The 20,183-nt window shown below is 36.2% G+C and overlaps 1 protein-coding gene across 2 annotated transcripts in view; it reads left to right on the top strand.

Annotated features, from left to right (window-relative positions):
- Nucleotides 1-17,634, top strand: part of LOC137399811 (RNA transcription, translation and transport factor protein-like) — a 28,666-nt gene extending 11,032 nt beyond the window's left edge. For both annotated transcript variants that reach the window (XM_068086041.1, XM_068086042.1), the window contains exons 5-6: nt 4,759-4,882; nt 16,785-17,634. In XM_068086041.1, coding sequence (XP_067942142.1) covers nt 4,759-4,882; nt 16,785-16,939 — 279 coding nt within the window. In that variant the 3' untranslated portion in view covers nt 16,940-17,634. The remainder of the gene's footprint in view (nt 1-4,758; nt 4,883-16,784) is intronic.
- Nucleotides 17,635-20,183: the final 2,549 nt, after the last annotated feature.

Below are 20,183 nucleotides of genomic sequence, written 5' to 3'. Positions count from 1 at the left end.
AATTATCCTGTTGAGACTATTTTAAGTATTCCTATGTAGCTGCTCATTATTCTTCTTGTTATTTTGCCTCCTCTATTCTAATTTATGCCCCAATTCTAATCTATATCTATCTCTATATTCTAATCTATGCCCCTAGACAATTATATTAGAACAAATTATATTGGAATATATATAATAGCACCGCTGTAAACGCCACTCGCTTTATTCCTATTCAAGTGCTTTTTATCTTATGAACTTTTCCCATGAGGCCCACCAGCTTCCTGTTGCTGAGATTATAAAATGAATACATGATATATTATTTTGGCTAACAACTTAATAGAAAGAAACCATAATTATTTTTGGTTATTTTAGGAATAGCTATTTTCTATTGTGGCTTCATAGACTTGTCGATAGTTGTGATTTGCATCAGATATATGATGGAGACGCGCATTGGAATTGGTCGGGCAACATTCATTTAGCCATTTTCAAACAACTCGGATTCTCAGGCTATATAGAAAATGTAGTTTTCTCACTGTGATTCTCTATATAAAGTTTAAATGAGATATATTCCCCCTGAAGTCCTCACTCAGATGAGGCCGAAGCCTGGAATCTAACAAATTCGGATGGTTAAATGAGCTTTGTAAGATTTTTTATTCACTATTTTCAATTACTTTGATTTTTTGGTAAACAGGTCATTCACAGCCCGTTTGAACATCTTTACAGTCAAATATTGACATATGAAGTGAATCAATTCCGAGTTTGGTTTCATGTGTCAAAATTGTTGCATGTTGAAGCGGAGATTTTTATAAGATTACGTTGTATTTTGTTTAATTGCTTCCAGTACCCAATAAGCAATGATAAATATTTCATGTAATTTCATAATCTATCACAACCAATGTATTGTATAAAAATAAATGTAACAGCCTAAATTTTAAACTAAAATTAATTTAATAAAGTAATAATCATTAGAAAGTGTTTTTTATTATTACTTCACCATAGAGACACATGAACAGAAATTTAAGCTCGGCAATGCTTTGGCTCAACGGCAGAGTGAGTCATATAAAGTAACTTACACTGACATACGTTAGATATACATATAGTTTCAATTATCCTAGTATACATATTTTTATTACTTTTGTTTTGTTTTTAAATTCTACCATATTTTTTACCTTTAGGGGTAAGCTTGTAATGTTTTGAGAAGTTTCGGGCTTTGTATGTTTGAAATTACTTTTTATATTGAAATAAACATTTACTTGAATTTTACTTTGTATCTCCAAATAATACGTATTTAAAGGTGATCATAACTTAAGATTTAACTATTGGTTTCCAAGGGATCTCTAACCTTCCTAGTTTGAGAGTGTAGGGTAGAGGGTATGTATTTGATCTCTAACCTTCCTAGTTTGAGAGTGTAGTGTAGAAGGTATGTATTTGATCTCTAACCTTCCTAGTTTGAGAATGTAGTTTAGAGGGTATGTATTTGATCTCTAACCTTCCTAGTTTGAGAATGTAGTGTAGAGGGTATGTATTTGATCTCTAACCTTCCTAGTTTGAGAGTGTAGGGTAGAGGGTATGTATTTGATCTCTAACCTTCCTAGTTTGAGAATGTAGTTTAGAGGGTATGTATTTGATCTCTAACCTTCCTAGTTTGAGAATGTAGTGTAGAGGGTATGCATTTGATCTCTAACCTTCCTAGTTTGAGAATGTAGTGTAGAGGGTATGTATTTGATCTCTAACCTTCCTAGTTTGAGAATGTAGTGTAGAGGGTATGTATTTGATCTCTAACCTTCCTAGTTTGAGAATGTAGTGTAGAGGGTATGTATTTGATCTCTAACCTTCCTAGTTTGAGAATGTAGTGTAGAGGGTATGTATTTGATCTCTAACCTTCCTAGTTTGAGAATGTAGTTTAGAGGGTATGCATTTGATCTCTAACCTTCCTAGTTTGAGAATGTAGGGTAGAGGGTATGTATTTGATCTCTGACCTTCTTAGTTTGAGAATGTAGTGTAGAGGGTATGTATTTGATCTCTAACCTTCCTAGTTTGAGAATGTAGTGTAGAGGGTATGTATTTGATCTCAAACCTTCCTAGTTTGAGAATGTAGTGTAGAGGGTATGTATTTGATCTCTAACCTTCCTAGTTTGAGAATGTAGTGTAGAGGGTATGTATTTGATCTCTAACCTTCCTAGTTTGAGAATGTAGTGTAGAGGGTATGTATTTGATCTCTAACCTTCCTAGTTTGAGAATGTAGTGTAGAGGGTATGTATTTGATCTCTAACCTTCCTAGTTTGAGAATGTAGTGTAGAGGGTATGTATTTGATCTCAAACCTTCCTAGTTTGAGAATGTAGTGTAGAGGGTATGTATTTGATCTCTAACCTTCCTAGTTTGAGAATGTAGTGTAGAGGGTATGTATTTGATTTCTAACCTTCCTAGTTTGAGAATGTAGTGTAAAGAGTATGTATTTGATCTCTAACCTTCCTAGTTTGAGAGTGTAGTGTAGAGGGTATGAATTTGATCTCAAACCTTCCTAGTTTGAGAATGTAGTGTAGAGGGTATGTATTTGATCTCAAACCTTCCTAGTTTGAGAATGTAGTGTAGAGGGTATGTATTTGATCTCAAACCTTCCTAGTTTGAGAATGTAGTGTAGAGGGTATGTATTTGATCTCTAACCTTCCTAGTTTGAGAATGTAGTGTAGAGGGTATGTATTTGATCTCAAACCTTCCTAGTTTGAGAATGTAGTGTAGAGGGTATGTATTTGATCTCAAACCTTCCTAGTTTGAGAATGTAGTGTAGAGGGTATGTATTTGATCTCTAACCTTCCTAGTTTGAGAATGTAGTGTAGAGGGTATGTATTTGATTTCTAACCTTCCTAGTTTGAGAATGTAGTGTATAGAGTATGTATTTGATCTCTAACCTTCCTAGTTTGAGAGTGTAGTGTAGAGGGTATGAATTTGATCTCAAACCTTCCTAGTTTGAGAATGTAGTGTAGAGGGTATGTATTTGATCTCTAACCTTCCTAGTTTGAGAATGTAGTGTAGAGGGTATGTATTTGATCTCTAACCTTCCTAGTTTGAGAATGTAGTGTAGAGGGTATGTATTTGATCTCTAACCTTCCTAGTTTGAGAATGTAGTGTAAAGAGTATGTATTTGATCTCCAACCTTCCTAGTTTGAGAGTGTAGTGTAGAGGGTATGAATTTGATCTCAAACCTTCCTAGTTTGAGAATGTAGTGTAGAGGGTATGTATTTGATCTCAAACCTTCCTAGTTTGAGAATGTAGTGTAGAGGGTATGTATTTGATCTCAAACCTTCCTAGTTTGAGAATGTAGTGTAGAGGGTATGTATTTGATCTCTAACCTTCCTAGTTTGAGAGTGTAGTGTAGAGGGTATGTATTTGATCTCTAACCTTCCTAGTTTGAGAATGTAGTGTAAAGAGTATGTATTTGATCTCCAACCTTCCTAGTTTGAGAGTGTAGTGTAGAGGGTATGAATTTGATCTCAAACCTTCCTAGTTTGAGAGTGTAGTGTAGAGGGTATGTATTTGATCTCTAACCTTCCTAGTTTGAGAGTGCAGGGTAGAGGGTATGTATTTGATCTCTAACCTTCCTAGTTTGAGAATGTAGTGTAGAGGGTATGTATTTGATTTCTAGCCTTCCTAGTTTGAGAATGTAGTGTAAAGGGTATGTATTTGATCTCTAACCTTCCTAGTTTGAGAGTGTAGTGTAGAGGGTATGTATTTGATCTCAAACCTTCCTAGTTTGAGAATGTAGTGTAGAGGGTATGTATTTGATCTCTAACCTTCCTAGTTTGAGAATGTAGTGTAGAGGGTATGCATTTGATCTCTAACCTTCCTAGTTTGAGAATGTAGTGTAGAGGGTATGCATTTGATCTCTAACCTTCCTAGTTTGAGAGTGTAGTGTAGAGGGTATGAATTTGATCTCAAACCTTCCTAGTTTGAGAGTGTAGTGTAGAGGGTATGTATTTGATCTCTAACCTTCCTAGTTTGAGAATGTAGTGTAGAGGGTATGCATTTGATCTCTAACCTTCCTAGTTTGAGAATGTAGTGTAGAAGGTATGCATTTGATCTCTACCCTTCCTAGTTTGAGAGTGTAGGATAGAGGGTATGTATTTGATCTCTAACCTTCCTAGTTTGAGAATGTAGTGTAGAGGGTATGTATTTGATCTCTAACCTTCCTAGTTTGAGAGTGTAGGGTAGAGTGTATGTATTTGATCTCTAACCTTCCTAGTTTGAGAATGTAGTGTAGAGGGTATGTATTCGCAGTCCTCACCCATCATCATGTTAGAAATATTATTTAAATGTAGTTTTCCTTTTTATTAGTATCGTTGATTTTAACTTCTGGTCTCTTTATGCTACATCATTCTTGTTGTCGAAATACTCTTAGAACTGGCAATTCTGTGCCAAATGAAGCAAAAATTTAAAAATGGAAAATCCAATGTGTAGCAGGTCGTGGTTTTGCAACTAAATCTCAAACTTCATTCGCATTATTAGTTGTTAAATTCCCTATTGGTTAAATATTTCGCTAAAATGTCGTAGTAGCAGGTTTTTATTCTAAAAGCCATTTCCATGCACACCAAGTAGTAAATTTACCCTTTGAGGAAGAATTAATCTATTTCTACTATTAAGTGTGGTAAGACCAAGGCAGTCATTTCAATAATATCTATTTTCAAGTTTTGAATTAATATTTTATCTAACCTAGGGAACTTTTTTATCAAGTGTCTTGCGTGTTCCACAAGTTCATCATCGTTTGTTGACTTTTTCAACAGGCCATCTGCACTCTTGTCAAAGAGAAACTCTCTCGAGAAGCTTTGCAAGCCTCCCAACAGCAAAATTCTACCAGTCAAGACAAGTTATCCCTTGATACTTTGAGTATGGGCTTTGCCACCGGAGGTAAGAAAGTCTTTCTCGTTGCGCTATCCATATTCTTCCTTGTCACATTTATCAGTGTTTACCGTTGATGATTAGACATCTACTAACGTGGGCAGCTACTACAAAAATTCTTTGCATATGTGTATAGCATCATTATCGAATCTACTGCCATATTAGTACTCCTAAAGCCTTCTACTTGCTAAGAAGCTAGTAATATTCTGCTTTCAAGCAAACTACACAACAGAGTTTTAGTTGCTTTTTTTGAAGCATTTTGGCCCTTTCAGCGCCATCCACATACAAATTCGGGTATCTGCCAAGTGCCAGCCATTTTACCAAAAATTGCCGATATTGCTTCATGATATGTAAACAGCATTTTTTCAATTTCAATCCCAATCTATAACATTTTTGTTAGATATTTTATTTTGCCAAAATTTTAACCAACATTGCTATGCAAAAATTCAATGAATCTATACTTTGTGCGATGATAAAGCTATGTGAAGCTACGATCGATGCGAAGCTAAAACGATTTCCACAATGTTCTTTACTCTTACAAAACTATTACTTTCACCACTATCAGAGACAGTTCTGCTGCTTTAATTATCCGTATAATCACGAAAATCTGAATCTGAATTGGCTATAATGTCATCAACATAACTAATTACCTGTTTTCTGACTCGCGCGCGGTAATTAATGAACTCACACAAAAAAATGTTCGTTTTTAGATTAGAAATTCTCAAACAAAAGTTTAAAATTGCTTCGTTATTTTAGGCTAATTTTATAGACAAATCTTCGGACAACATTAACAATTTCATAAAAGTCTTAAAGACCGTGGGTTATGTTGTCAACAAATAATAAAATTAGGTAACTACTCAATTGTTTGGAAAATTGCAATAATGTGTCTATGGCAGTGGTTCCACGAAAACGCATAAATGCGTTTATGGCAGCGAAAGGGTTAAGAATCGTTATTATACTCAACAAATCTACACTCTGTTATCAACTTGCCGGGCATTGTTAAATTCAGAAAACGCACTATCATATACTTAAATTTCATAATGGACATTGCATAATTTTGGCAGTGCGAATTGATAACTCGATAAATACATCATTGACAGACTATGTGTCACACTGCTGACTAGGGTAAGCAATGCTTGCTTTATGAGAGAAACACAAATGTCAAACCATATTATCAGGCCTGTTTTATATTATTTAAAAGGGAAGACGACTTCAAATTTTAGTTTTGCATAAAGTATTACAGACGGTTCCCTACTTACGAACATTCGAGTTACGAACAACGGTACATACAAACGCATGTACGTTGTTCGTAACTCGATTAACTTTCGAAATATCTGTTTGAACTTTGTTTGAACTTTACATACGTATTGTAAAGAGATTTGCCGGCCTTTACTTGGCAAGATCTCTACTAATAAATAAAGATAAGAGAGTGCATGTAGTTTCATTCAGCTTTTAATTAGCGAAGGAAATTTCACCAGCCGAGGAGCATACGGCTATTTGCTCTGCTCAACTAAATGCGCGCACTCATTTACAGTGCACCCTCGAGATACGATTACCCTGATATACGATTTTTTCACCATACGAAGTCAAACATTGTGATATCTTCACCTCGCTATACGAATTTTATTTCACCATACGAATTTGAGAAAAGTTTCGCCCGAGTTAAAATTTGGCCGTCGGTGTGCTCATTACACACGTCGAAATAAAAAAGACACCGAAATATAGTTTGCCGAAAACACTCTTAGAATGTTTAGAAGAGACACAATGATCGACTTCTCTCATATCCGCGTGGGAAATTTCGTGTAAAATGCACAAGCGAGAGCAAATATTCATTTGTAGCGTTATTATAGCTTTTACTATAAACTTTTAAGTCAGCATACGTATATAACTACAAGTATCTACATTTAATTCGTTATCTATGGAATCTGAGACCGATGCAAATGTTACAAAACGAAGGAAAATTGATTTCTATGTCAACAAAGTTGGATGTCGTAAATAAGAAGAAGGGACCCGTATTATCAACATTGTCAAGGAATATGATCGCAACCAATCAGCATTTGCAATTATTATTAAAACAAAAACTCCCTTAAAGCAAGCACAAGAAAGAGCTTCCGACTGAAGATTTGAATGAGCTAGGTCATGCACGCGATCAGCATTCAAAAGGAGCAACCATTTAGTAACGGCGAGGATGTAGAAGATACAAAAAACCCCACATTGGCAGAAATATTTCAAGTGTTTAATTTACTGATGTGGACTGGTACATTAAAACAATGCATGTATAATATATATTATTTATCTCTTGTGTGGCATGTTTTTCATATTTTATTCATTTTATTTGTTTCCTTTTGATTTAATGTTTTATTCTCTTGTTTAACCATGTCTTTGCATATGGGCTTGTTATCTTCTACGTGAATACAATTCATCGTATGTATGTATGTAAGTTACTCATATAACTAGCGACTCAAGATAGTTGACGCATCCACATTACTTTCTGAAATTTGCTAAAGCCCTGTCCCCCCATAGGGTATAAATACGCACAAACTTTGTATGTATGGTTACATTGATTCTTGTGCACATTTCATACAAGACAAACTACTGTACCACATTCTCTGGATCCTTTTACAAGCGCTAGCTAGCAATTTTCTGCATTGCACCATCAATTTTTTCGTAGAAAAGGTAAAATAATTGGACAGGAATGGACAACTTCTTTTAGCCTGCTAAAAAATTCCAATTCATTACGTTTTAAATTTATTTTCAAGTGTACAGCACCATAATTAGCATTAATACGCTTTTGCCTCATCTCTGCTTTACTTGCTACATGTACCAGCTAAAGCCACGTTACTCCAAAGGTATGTATGTCCTATATAGAAAATAAAATTTTATTTTTCTTTTCGGTAGCCATTAAATGGTCAAGTGTGCGAGGGGCCGCTTTCTATAACTGCATCGCTCGGCCTTATTGATTTAGGTTGAAAAAGGTTTCAAACAGATAGGCTAAAGTTTATAGTGAAAGTGAAGATAGGAACTGCTGAATGATAAAATTTCGTGATAAAAAGTTGATACATACTAAAGCTTAGTTTTAAGTGTAGGTTTAGCAAGCTAAACTTACTTGAAGTGAATTCAAAGTTTATGTTATGCGTACCTTTTGAAGGCAAGAACTCCTTACCGTACGTACTGCATTTGGTACACACATTATAATTTTGCGTTTTATTGCAGATCATAACCATTAAATTACACTAAATACAATACAGTTACTGTAGGTAACTATAATTACTAAAGTTACCATACTATTTTGTTGCTAATTGTCAATATGTACACAGTTTTATAAAAAAAAGCTGACGATTTTTACCAGAGGGTGTTTGCATTGTTTAATTACAATGGTCTCTATACACTGATATACGAATTTTTCACCATACGATGCCAACCCTGGAACGAATTAACATCGTATCTCAAGGGTGCACTGTATATACAATAATATCAACCGTTCCGGCTAACGGCAAACGGTAAGAACACCGGCTAACAAGGTGAATGAATAGGACCGCTAGCGCGTTGGTATGACAACAATCTAAGTGACCATAAGTGATGGTGTTATGACGGTATATCAGATATAACAATAGCATAATGAGTGAAACAACGATATAATAAACGGACAACACATACAAAAAATAAGACAACAACAATAAGTGATAGCATAACGATTAAAACAACATTATAATAGAAAGGACAATAAATAAGAAATGCAGTGTCATGGCCCGGCGTCCACCAAAGTATTATTTCCATTTTATTAAATATTTTTTTCAGTACAAACCAATACAGGTTAACTATACAAGCCTTAAACATACTTATATAAACCTTCAATATACTTATATAGGCCTTAAACATAAATTATAATACAAAATATAGCACTGAAGCTGTTGAAATCTTGTCTTATCCCAGCAACCACTTTATTAGAACTGAACACGCATAAAAAAATAGGTATGATAACATAGCAATATCTAGCCTCAATAATAACTGGTAAAGTAATTAGCTAGAGTCAGTACAGGCAGTAGATAATAAACGAGGCAAAAGAGCATACTTGTAGACAGGGTATGAGTAATTATATAAACAAAATTACACTAAACAACACTTCCACTTAATTTTGACACAACTATTTCAGCAATCCAATACATCTAAGGCACAACACCCATCGCCGCTCTCAGCCGTTCGTATTTAGATTTCGGTATTACTTTGGTCATAATGTCAGCTACCATGTCTTCTGTTGGACAGTACTGAATACTAATGTCACCATTGTCCTTAGCTTCTCTCACATAGTGATATTTAACGTCAATATGTTTGGTACGAGCATGAGCAATAGGGTTAGATGAAATAGCGATTGTTCCTTGATTATCTTCATTAATTGTTACTGGTTTCTTGCAGTCAGGTCGCATATCTTGAAGCAGTCTTTTGAGCCAAACTGCTTCCTGGGAAGCTGAACACAAAGCAATGTACTCTGCTTCCGTGGTAGACAGAGCAACCACAGGCTGTTTTTTACTCATCCAACTAATTGCCCCTCCAGCTAACATAAATACCTGTCCAGATGTAGAGTGTCTGTTGTCAATGTCACCTGCATAGTCAGAGTCGGCATAACCTACTAGTTCACCACTAAGCAATTTACTATACTGTAGTTTATGATTCATTGTACCCTTCAGATAACGCAGTATTCTTTTTACTGCTGTCAGATGTGAGCTGTTTGGATTGCAATTAAACTTGGTGACAGCACTAACGGCCTGTGCGATGTCTGGTCTAGTCCCCAGCGCCACATAAAGAAGACTTCCTGTCATTGACTGATATAGCTTGGCATCTACTTGTTGACTGACTCCATCATTTTTGCATAGTGTTACACTAGAGTCTGCTGGTGTTGAAACTGTGTGAGCTTCTCCCAAGCCATACTTGTTAATAATTTGTTGAATGTATTGCTTTTGGTCCATTTCCAGAGTTGTCTTTCCTTTTCTGATTGATATGCCTAGGCAGTAATGAATCTCACCCATGTCTTTCATTTTAAATTGAGATTTAAAACTTTCCTTGAGCCAAGACATATCTTCGTTGTTTTCACTTACTAAGATAAGGTCATCCACATACACAGCAACTGCAGTTTTTGTGACTGGATTTGTGTATACACAGGGATCTGCATCATTCTGTTTGAATCCTATTTTCTCCATGAATGAGTTGAACGCATGATTCCAACAGCGAGGTGACTGTTTCAAGCCATACAGAGATTTCTTCAGCTTGCAAACCATGTTTTCTTTGCCTGGCTGTTCAAATCCTGGTGGTTGGAGCATATACACTTCTTCGTTCAGTTCTCCATTCAGAAAAGCGGTTTCTACGTCCATTTGATGTATTAGGAGGTCATTTTCAACAGCATGAGCAAGAATAGCTCGAATTGATGAGTACCGCACTACCGGTGAGAAAGTTTCCTCATAATCCACGCCATATTTTTGTGCATAACCTTTGGCCACCAGCCTTGCTTTAAACCGTTCAACTGTTCCATCACTGTTGTGTTTCACTTTGAACACCCATTTGCAGCCAATTGCCTTTTTACCTTTTGGTAGGTCTACCAAGTCCCATGTGTTGCTATCGACTAATGACTGACACTCCTTATCTGTAGCTGCCTTCCATTCAGCTGATCGATCGCCACTGAGGGCTTCTGCTAAGCTACTTGGTTCAGAAATGTTACTAGCCTCACAGTTTGAGTTAGTTCTGGTATCTTCTGAAGCTACTGTGGTGACAAACTCATCAATACCGTATCTAGCTGGAGGGTGTCTTTCACGAGCTGAGGAACGACGAGGGTGCTGTACGTTAGACTCTTGAGTGTTGGAGCTTGTGTCAACTGTATTCAAATCTACATCTAGTCTCTGAAAAGCGCTTACAGGTTGGCTACAAAACACATCATCAGAGCATTGAAAATCAGACTCATTGAACACAACATCACGGCTAGTAAAAAATCTATTTCTATTTTCATCTAACAGTCTATAGCCTTTTGATTGTTTGCTATAACCTAAAAACCTAGCTTTAATAGCCTTACTATCTAACTTTTGTCTGAGGCTACTAGTTACATGGGCATATGCAACACAACCAAACACTCGAAAGTTCTTTACATTAGGCTTTGTACCATACCACAACTCATGGGGTGTGACTTTATTGTTAAGTGCAGCTGAAGGTACACGGTTGCGAACAAATGCTGCAGTAGAGATAGCTTCAGCCCAATACTTGTTAGGCAGGTTTGAATGTTTAAGCATTGTTCTTGCAGATTCTACTAATGTTCTATTGAATCGTTCAGCTACACCGTTTTGCTCTGGAGTGTATGGAACACTGCATTCGTGGGATATACCTTTGCTCTTCAAATAATTACAAAACTCGTTCGATAAATATTCACCACCGTTGTCCGTTCTGAGGGTTACTATGTTTTGATTGGAACTGTTAGCTGCTGCTGCTTCGAACTCTTTAAACTTGTTCATTACCTCAGATTTGTGTTTTACAAAGTACACTGTGCAACACCGTGAGTAGTCGTCTATGAAAGTTACAAAATACCTACTTCCTCCTATTGACTGTGTTTCCATAGGACCACACACATCACTATGGATCAGTTGTAACTTACGTGTAGAGTTGCTTCCACTAGCCTTTGGAAATGGTTTGCGTGTTATCTTTCCTTTTACACAGCTTTCACAGAATGACAGTCTATCATTTCCTGTAGCAGTTTCGACACCTTCTACTAATTGTTCTTTCAGCATAGTTTGGAGTTGTTGCTCATTTACATGGCCTAATCGTTGATGCCAAAGATCAATGTTTGCCACACTAGCTGTATAGTTTTCATTGGTGTTTGCAAGAAGTGGTTGACAACTCAGCACAAAAAGTCGGTTTGCTGCATATCCTACACCTCGCAACTGTCCATCATAACTGCGTATCCAGCATTTGTCATTTGCAAACTTGACTGTGCTACATTTCTTGACCGCAGCACGAACTGAAAAAAGGTTGCATGACAGATTTGGTACGAAAAGAACGTGCGTTAAGGTGGCGGTCTTTGATGCACTTACTTTGAACAGCATTTTCAGACTAACATCACCATATCCCATAGCTTCCACTGCTCGGCCATCACCTAGCCTTACCAATTCAGGTTTTTTAAACTCTGTATAATTTACCATAAGTTCTCTTTGATTTGTCATATGTGAAGAGGCTCCCGAGTCTATAAGCCACTGCTTGTTGTTGCCAGATTGTGTTGTATCGGCTGTGAATACGTACTCTGTCTCCTCTGATGTACTCTTTATTTCTGCATTCTTATCAGCTACGTTAGCTCTATGACTATTTCTGTCCTCTATACGCCGTTGTGGACACTGACGTTGTGGACACTGACGTTGCAGATGATGCGGAGAGCCACAACTGAAGCATTTACGCTGTTTGAAACTACGTTGTTCGTAAAACTTTTGAGTGGTGACCAAAGCAGCATTACTTTCCTCTTTGCAGGCATCCTTCTTTTTCAACTCTTCATTCAGCAAAGCCTGTTGCACAAAACTCATGTTTAAATCATCCACTCGTGCCTCTAAGGCAGTCACCATAGTAGAATAGCTGTCTGGTAGGCTTCCAAGCAAAGTTACTATTTGGTCCTCATCACTTACAGCAGAGCCTATGGCAGCCAACTTGTCAGCCATCTCTTTCATGCTTTTAAGATGGTCGGATACTGAGGTTCCTTCCGTCATCTGCATTCTGAAATACTTCTTTTTTAAAAACAGTTTGTTTGCCAATGTTCCACGTTCGAAATGCTGACATAGAGCTTTCCAAGCTTCGTTTGGTGTCTCACATGACGTTATGAGATAAAGATGAGACGAGCTAATCGCCATAACTATCAGAGTAAATGTCTTTTGTGACTCTTCTTTAAACGTATCCTTGGCTGTTTGATCGGCACTGCCACTTAGAGTCTTGCTGCCATCTGCATAGCCCCACATTCCTTTCGATAACAGCATGTGTTTCATTTGAAACTTCCATGTTACCCAGTTACTACTGTCAAGCCTTTCTACACTCCATTTATCACTCATTGCCATATCCATCAGTTACGAAGTATTGAAGACTCTGGGCCCATAACCTGTTGAAATCTTGTCTTATCCCAGCAACCACTTTATTAGAACTGAACACGCATAAAAAAATAGGTATGATAACATAGCAATATCTAGCCTCAATAATAACTGGTAAAGTAATTAGCTAGAGTCAGTACAGGCAGTAGATAATAAACGAGGCAAAAGAGCATACTTGTAGACAGGGTATGAGTAATTATATAAACAAAATTACACTAAACAACAGAAGCAACTTACGAACAATTTCACCTTACGAACAATCGTTTGGAACGTAACGCGTTCGTAGGTTGGGAACTGTCTGTACTTAAATCAGTGCATGTGCTGGTAAAAATGCATCATGAAACAGATATTTACTTGTACAAAATAGTATGTCGTTTTAAATTTGAAGCAATTATCTGTGAGAATTAAGGGCTTGTGGATTCCAGGCATACCGCGAAAAAATCTTAAAAAGATGGTTGACGATACCACCGGATATCACATCGTTATGGAATTAAAAAAATCAATTACTTGTTCACAACTATTTCAATAGCCTCAGAAAGAGTACGCAAACAGCTGCTCTGGCAAGTCATAGCTTAAATAATATCAGCTGACATCAAACACCAGATTTATTACCTCTGTCTTAGCTTCTATCATTTTAGTTGCAAACAAGAACGAATTTTTATTAAATTTATCTTTTTATGCCAGGTATGTGTTTATATTGTCTAATTCATCGAATTCAGTTTACTTGCAAGCATTCATAAATTTGGCCACATATTTTATTACCACTGCAAACAATTTCTTTAAAATATTATACTTTTCATGAGATGAAAGAATTTCAATATAGAGTTGAATAGCTACCATTTCCTAGTTTTGAATACTTGTACATTGGATCACCAATATCTTTTTTAAGGTAATTTTGAAAAATCCAGTAGCTCCAAAATAATATTCCTATTCGGAGCGTGCACATCTATATAATGTATACCACCAGTAGCGGGTTATCGCATTTCATTTGGTGCCAAGACCTGGGGTTCCCAATCTAAAAGCACCATCAATGTTTATGCAGACACTAACTACTCCATATTGATTGCTAGGTGGATAACTAGATCAAGCGTTTCATACACACTTGCTCCCTTCTATGTAAACTTCCTGAGGACAGTTACTGGCAGACAACCTGTGGCTGTGGTGTTAGTTGAGATAATATAAAAAGTTTTGTAGTGAAATATGCAATTGTGGTCTAATGAATACAATGCTAAGAACTTTTATGGTATAACTATCTTGCTTTCACGGGTTGTTTGCTCACTATTTACTCATTTTGGTTGCTTATACCCTTTCTTGGGGAATCTTAAAATACTTGTGAATTCTATCGAAGCCTATTAAAGCACCAAGAGCCAAGTTGAAAAACGTATTTTACTATGACTAAAAATTTAGAAAGTTGGCTGTAACTCAACCTTAAAATGTTATGTTTAAAACTCACAATGAATCCTCGAGAAACAGTTTGAACACAAATGCCTTGTGATTACAAACAATTTGTTTGTCTGCACAATAGATATGTAGCCATATTCAAATGGTTTTTAGTAAAAGGTAGTTGTTATGAATGTGGAGGGATTGACTTTATAAGTCTCAGATATTTGTTCTTACAAAATATATAAATTTGAACCGCATGTTACCTTTATGAAAATCATTTTAGGGAAATCGAAATAGTCAGCATAAAAATCAAAGTTGCTCTTTCCTGCTTATAATTGACTGTTGAAAATGATTACCTAGCCTGAGAACCTATTGTCAGTGAGAGTAAGCACATACTCAAAAGTTTCCTTAAGTGTTTGAGTTGCTTTAAGAAGAACGCTAGTACCTTTGATTTAATAGTGACCTCGTTTCGTTAAAATAAAATAAAATGATTATTTGTTTGTATTTAACGGAAATTTGTTAGAATGATTTATATATCAGTTCTAAAATGATTTGTGAAATATTTTTATCAATTTTTACAGGCTTTTGATTCCATTCCAAAGCATCATGCATAAAACCTGAAGTTAGAAATGTTGTATGATTTACTTTTGCATATTATCAGTATAAATTTATATCGCCAATCTCTTGTAATTTTGGAATTATCTGCTCTGAACATATATGTGAAAGCTGTAAATACCGTCTTTCAGCAATAATGCATGTATTCATTCCTCATTGATAACACAAAGGAACACGTATTGAAAGGAGTGAAAAACTAATGACAAGGCTAATTCTATAAACAGAAAACTACTGATTGTCTTTTGGACAGTTAGACTGAGCTATGAACAAGGGATAGTCAGTGAACATTCACTGTTAGTGGATAGTCAGCGACTATCCATAGACAGAATGAACATTTGGGTCTGCTTTTCTGTTCATCAGCATCTTCTTGCTGCTTCTAGCAGCAAGAAAGTTAACTTCATTAACAAACCAAATGCAATCTTGATGTATTTTTTAAAGCGGCTTGTTGACCAATTCATAAAACCTTTTTGTACTCTACAGTCTATTTCTTAGAAAGATACTTCAGTTACTTATGACCTGTTGTGATTTACCTTATAAGGCATTTCAGCATTTATTTTGTAGTTATTCACCTTATAAGGCATTTCAGCAGTTATTTTGTTGTGATTCACCTTATAAGGCATTTCAGCAGTTATTTTGTTGCAATGAAGACTGCTGGAAGGGAGCATAACTCAGTCTTGTCAGTTCATCTTTTATTCTACGCTCGAGAGTTCAATATCTACATAAAATACATATTTTAAGTTCATAGCCGATTATATAACTTGTATGCACTGAAGAATCTCTGTTCATGGCACATTTTAGATATTTTATGCTCATTTGGTACCATTCGAAGGCTGTTCGTATCACAAGCAAATATCCACAGCTACATTTTACCTAATGGATGGCTGTAGTAGTTGAAGATCCAGCTAAAGCGTCGTTCCCCTGTTGGCTGCGAGATCCAAGCAGCAATCATGACTAGACCAGCTTGTTACCCATTTCATGTTAGGCCTATTGAGTTTTAAGGTTTTATGGTGGATCAGTGGTTGACAGCAAAACCTGGTAATATAGTGTGATTTAGTCTAATACTTAAGGCACGGTTCCAATATTGGCTCTGAGACCTCGACGGTAATCTCACGCAGCAAAAAAGTTGCTAGGCTCGGCTGCTCGTGTTCACCTAAAACGCGTCCACTGTTTATCGCATAAAAATGGGTGCTAGCCATGCCGATTCAAAAGTGCTGATTTTCACCTGTACATTGAATTTTCGGAAGATTTTACCTGCAGCTTCTTGCTAAAGTTGAACTGTATGTACTGTGTTTATTTTTTTGTAATTCATACTGTACTAGCAGCAGTGCCTACTATAGCTCTGTACTGATTGTAATAGTCTTGTTGACCTTGTAAGTTTACGCATTTTTTTCTTGTATAGGCACATATTTTTTATTCTGGCGTGGCTTCACGCATAAAGCTATCTAAAGTGTTAAGTCGTAAAAGATTGGCTGGTGTAATAAGTATGTACACAATTTATTCCATAGTATGTCCAAGTAGACAGTCGATCATTCATGCGATGTGTGCATAATTTCTATAATAATGCGATGCAATTTGTAGATGGGACTATAAGCTCCTTCTGTTACGGTTTTTGGATCTTGACAACTTCTGAAATTGCTTTATTAGCTTGAGCATTGATCTGTTCTGTGTATGTAGGATTTGACTTAAATATCGTATGATAAACAGGCCTTGACCACAAGTACTTCTGTGGTTATTAGATTATTCTCTAACCTACATGTACTCTTCACATGTACAGCTGTCAGTAGAATTCTCTAGCCACAGTTGCTCACTTGTAGACTATATAACAGATGAAGCGGTGAAGATACTTAGACTGTTGCACATACGGAACCTCCGAGAGCTTCAGAGTAAGATAAATCAGGCTTTGGTCAGTGTGCAAAAAGTGACCGCTGAGCCGAAAACTGACCAACGACTCGGTAAAATTGGCCGATAACTAATTGGACAGCAGAAATGCCAGCTGTTTGGTTAGACGATCAAAGCTAGTCAGTGAATTATTTTCAAAGTCGTATGGTGTGGATTTGTTTCCCCTTTTTCAAATAAAATGACTATTGATCAAATGTGGTGTGAGTTGCAGTCTCCAAGTGTCATAAGGTGAAGAGATTATTGGTGAAATTGCGAGTTGCACAAGTTTTTATGAGAAATGGTTTAGCGACAGCCTGTTTGGTTAAAATAATTCTTGACTTGTCTGTCATGTAGGCAAGTTGTTGCTTAGCTTCGTGTCGTTGATGATTCAATAACTCATAATGATACATGATTGGCTTATCAGTTTTTAACTTCCTATGTGAACTCCTCCGATATCAGTGTTCATTATGAAGCAAACTTACTCATTTTAAGTATGTACTAATGCAATGTAATATTTGACAAGCATATTGGTGAACCTACAGGAGTTGTTTGTCTCTGTATAGATTAGAACTTTATTACGAATGACTAAGCATAAATGGAAGGTAAATTACTGTTTATGAGGAGTGATGCAATAGCACGCATTGTTAACTGTAATTTGTAAGAGACAATACTGAGGGAGCTCATCTTCTAGTTTTATTGGCTGTTAAAGTCACACGATAGAGTATTGTGATAGGATGAAGTTGTCAACAAGCCTCACCTTACCAAACAGAATGATTGCGAAGTTCCGTTTTTTGCTGTAAACATCCCCGCTTGACTTGTCAGGTCAGCGAGTTGGTGAAAGAATTTCCTGACAGTTCACTGACCAAAAATGTGGATTAGCAGTTTCCTGTCCTCATCTAGGAAACTACCACTTAGCATAACATTTGCTAAGTGTTATAAAATTTCTTAGTGACAACTAATCTGCTTGTATTTTGTTATATACAGTGTTAACAAACTCTGAGTTAAATATTTTTTGTGTCATTTTAATGTATTTTGTCCATCATGTTTGTATTGAACTCCGTGCCAATATTAGACCAGGAATAGACTTGCAAAGTCTACTCATTAGGCACAAATACACGACATTCAAACCCCACAACTTCAGAATAGCAGAGAAAGTGTCACTAGTCATTTCTCCTTAATGTCCGTTCAAAGGCTCGAACCATTAGATCTCAAACATTAGGCTTTAATAAAGCCTGTATTAAAGCATACAATTAAGATATGGTAAGCATGCATTAAGATATTAATTATGGGTATTCAAAAGTGTTGCTCTTTAATTCATAGGGTAAAGAGTATAGGTAATTGATTAGTATTTCACTCGGCAGCACTTTTTGGCATCAGGTACTTCCTCTATACCTTTAATAGCCTACAGCTCAATGGATCCAAAAGACTTTATTATTGAATTGGTAGTTTCTGCATTTCTCCAACATCTCCATCAGTTGACAAGTACATATGAATGCTTTAAGTAGCTAGCCCGATGGACTATAACTATTTAACTTCCCAGGTTCAAAGCATTTCCTGTGCAACAGCGCTTTATGGCTGCATACTCTCATGAACATTATCTAATTGGTCAAACCTTCTTGAAATAATTATCCTGTTTTTCTCTGAAATTACCATAGGTAACTATGATGGTATGAGTTCCAGCAAGTTTTGTATTATAAACACAAGTATCATGCTTCTTTGAAGTATTTAGAATGTTCTGAATATGTGTAGCATTTATGAGATTCTAGGTGAAAGTAAAATCAATGTTCATATTTGATTATGTTTTAGTTGTAGTATGCTTCCCATTGCATGTCTTGTTCTGTCAGTTCAAAGTCTAGAATCACAAAGGATATGTCGAATTTGAATGACAAACAGCTATCCCAAAAGGCCTTATAACTGTAATAGTGTCACTCGACAAATGGACCATAGCTACATAAATCGGCCTAGAAACTGAGCTATGTTCTTTCATTTTGAACAATTCAGTGGAGAAGTATTCAAAAGGCACAATGGGTCGCGCAACGAATATGGATGTTTGCTTCCTCTAGTGAATCGGTGTGTATCGAATAAATGGAAGTGGGATGTTTTGATAGAGGACCACGCATCAGATCACATGACCGCTCAATACTCGTCATGGCTAACCGCTTCCTATTCGCATTGACCTTTTTTATTCATTACTATTGGTTTTGTATCGGTGTTCTTCGCTCTGATGTGAGTTCTTCTATTCTTGTAGTAACGCGTCAGTGAAGGACTTGAAAACAGGGCTTCCAAGTGGTTGTATTACATCGCTGTCATGATAATTTGCCTGTGGTCGTGTTAGTTTAACAAACAAGCTATGATTTCGATAGTGAAGTACCCTTATTTTGTTTGTATGGCTTGCTCACTTATCAACGAACAAACGGAATTTGCATCAAGTGGTCGATTCAAATGTATGGCAAGCTCTTTAGGAAGCTGATTACATCTAGGCTTTTTACAGAACTTGCCGCTAAAATGTACTGTTTTTCATAAGACCAGAGAGTAGTCATTAAAAAGTGAATTTTTGAAGCAATCGAGTCATGTGGCGAGAGCTGTCAGTGTATTACTGGTTGGTGAAAGTCAGCGCCCATTACTGGTGCTGACTTTCACTAGTACGAGCAAGGTTAAACAAATCAAACATCAAAAATAATTATCTAGATCAAAAGTTGACGTAGATTTAATTTAGAAATAAACGTTTATCACCAGTATTACTCTATTTAGATACATTTCCAGAGTATGTTTCCATATATTTTATTTGTTATCTGCTGAAATTAAAATGGTCTTGCCGATTGATCAGATACGTAATATATAATATAATATGATTAATATAATATGGATATATTATGTAACATAATTGTATAATGTTCTTCTGTTAATTTATCGTAAAACCTCTACATAACCTTTAAATGTCACCTTTACATGAATGCTATCTCTAATAGAACGCCACTATAAGAGAATGGTTAAAAGATATAGCGGTACCCTTTAATTGAACGTCACCTCAATTTGACCACCACTCTGACATTAGAAAAGTGTCCACAAAATGGTACTAATAATGACTCGGTTATATCAATAACAATTAATTTCTTTTTATTGTTTTGGTTGCCATGGCATTAGTGACAGTGTACATGCGAATATCATTCGACTCAATCCTCAGAACTAAACTCTGATTAAGTCACTACTATGGTCTAAATCAGAATCATTGTTTTCAGATTCATCCATAATATGGCTTACAATCTTACCTGAAGACTTTAAACCGTTTTGATAAATGATAAGAATACTCTTCAGGAACATAGTACAATGTTATA

Source organism: Watersipora subatra, chromosome 7, assembly GCF_963576615.1.
Source record: "Watersipora subatra chromosome 7, tzWatSuba1.1, whole genome shotgun sequence".
Classification (NCBI taxonomy): domain Eukaryota; kingdom Metazoa; phylum Bryozoa; class Gymnolaemata; order Cheilostomatida; family Watersiporidae; genus Watersipora; species Watersipora subatra.
This window is presented reverse-complemented; position numbering and strand designations above follow the sequence as displayed.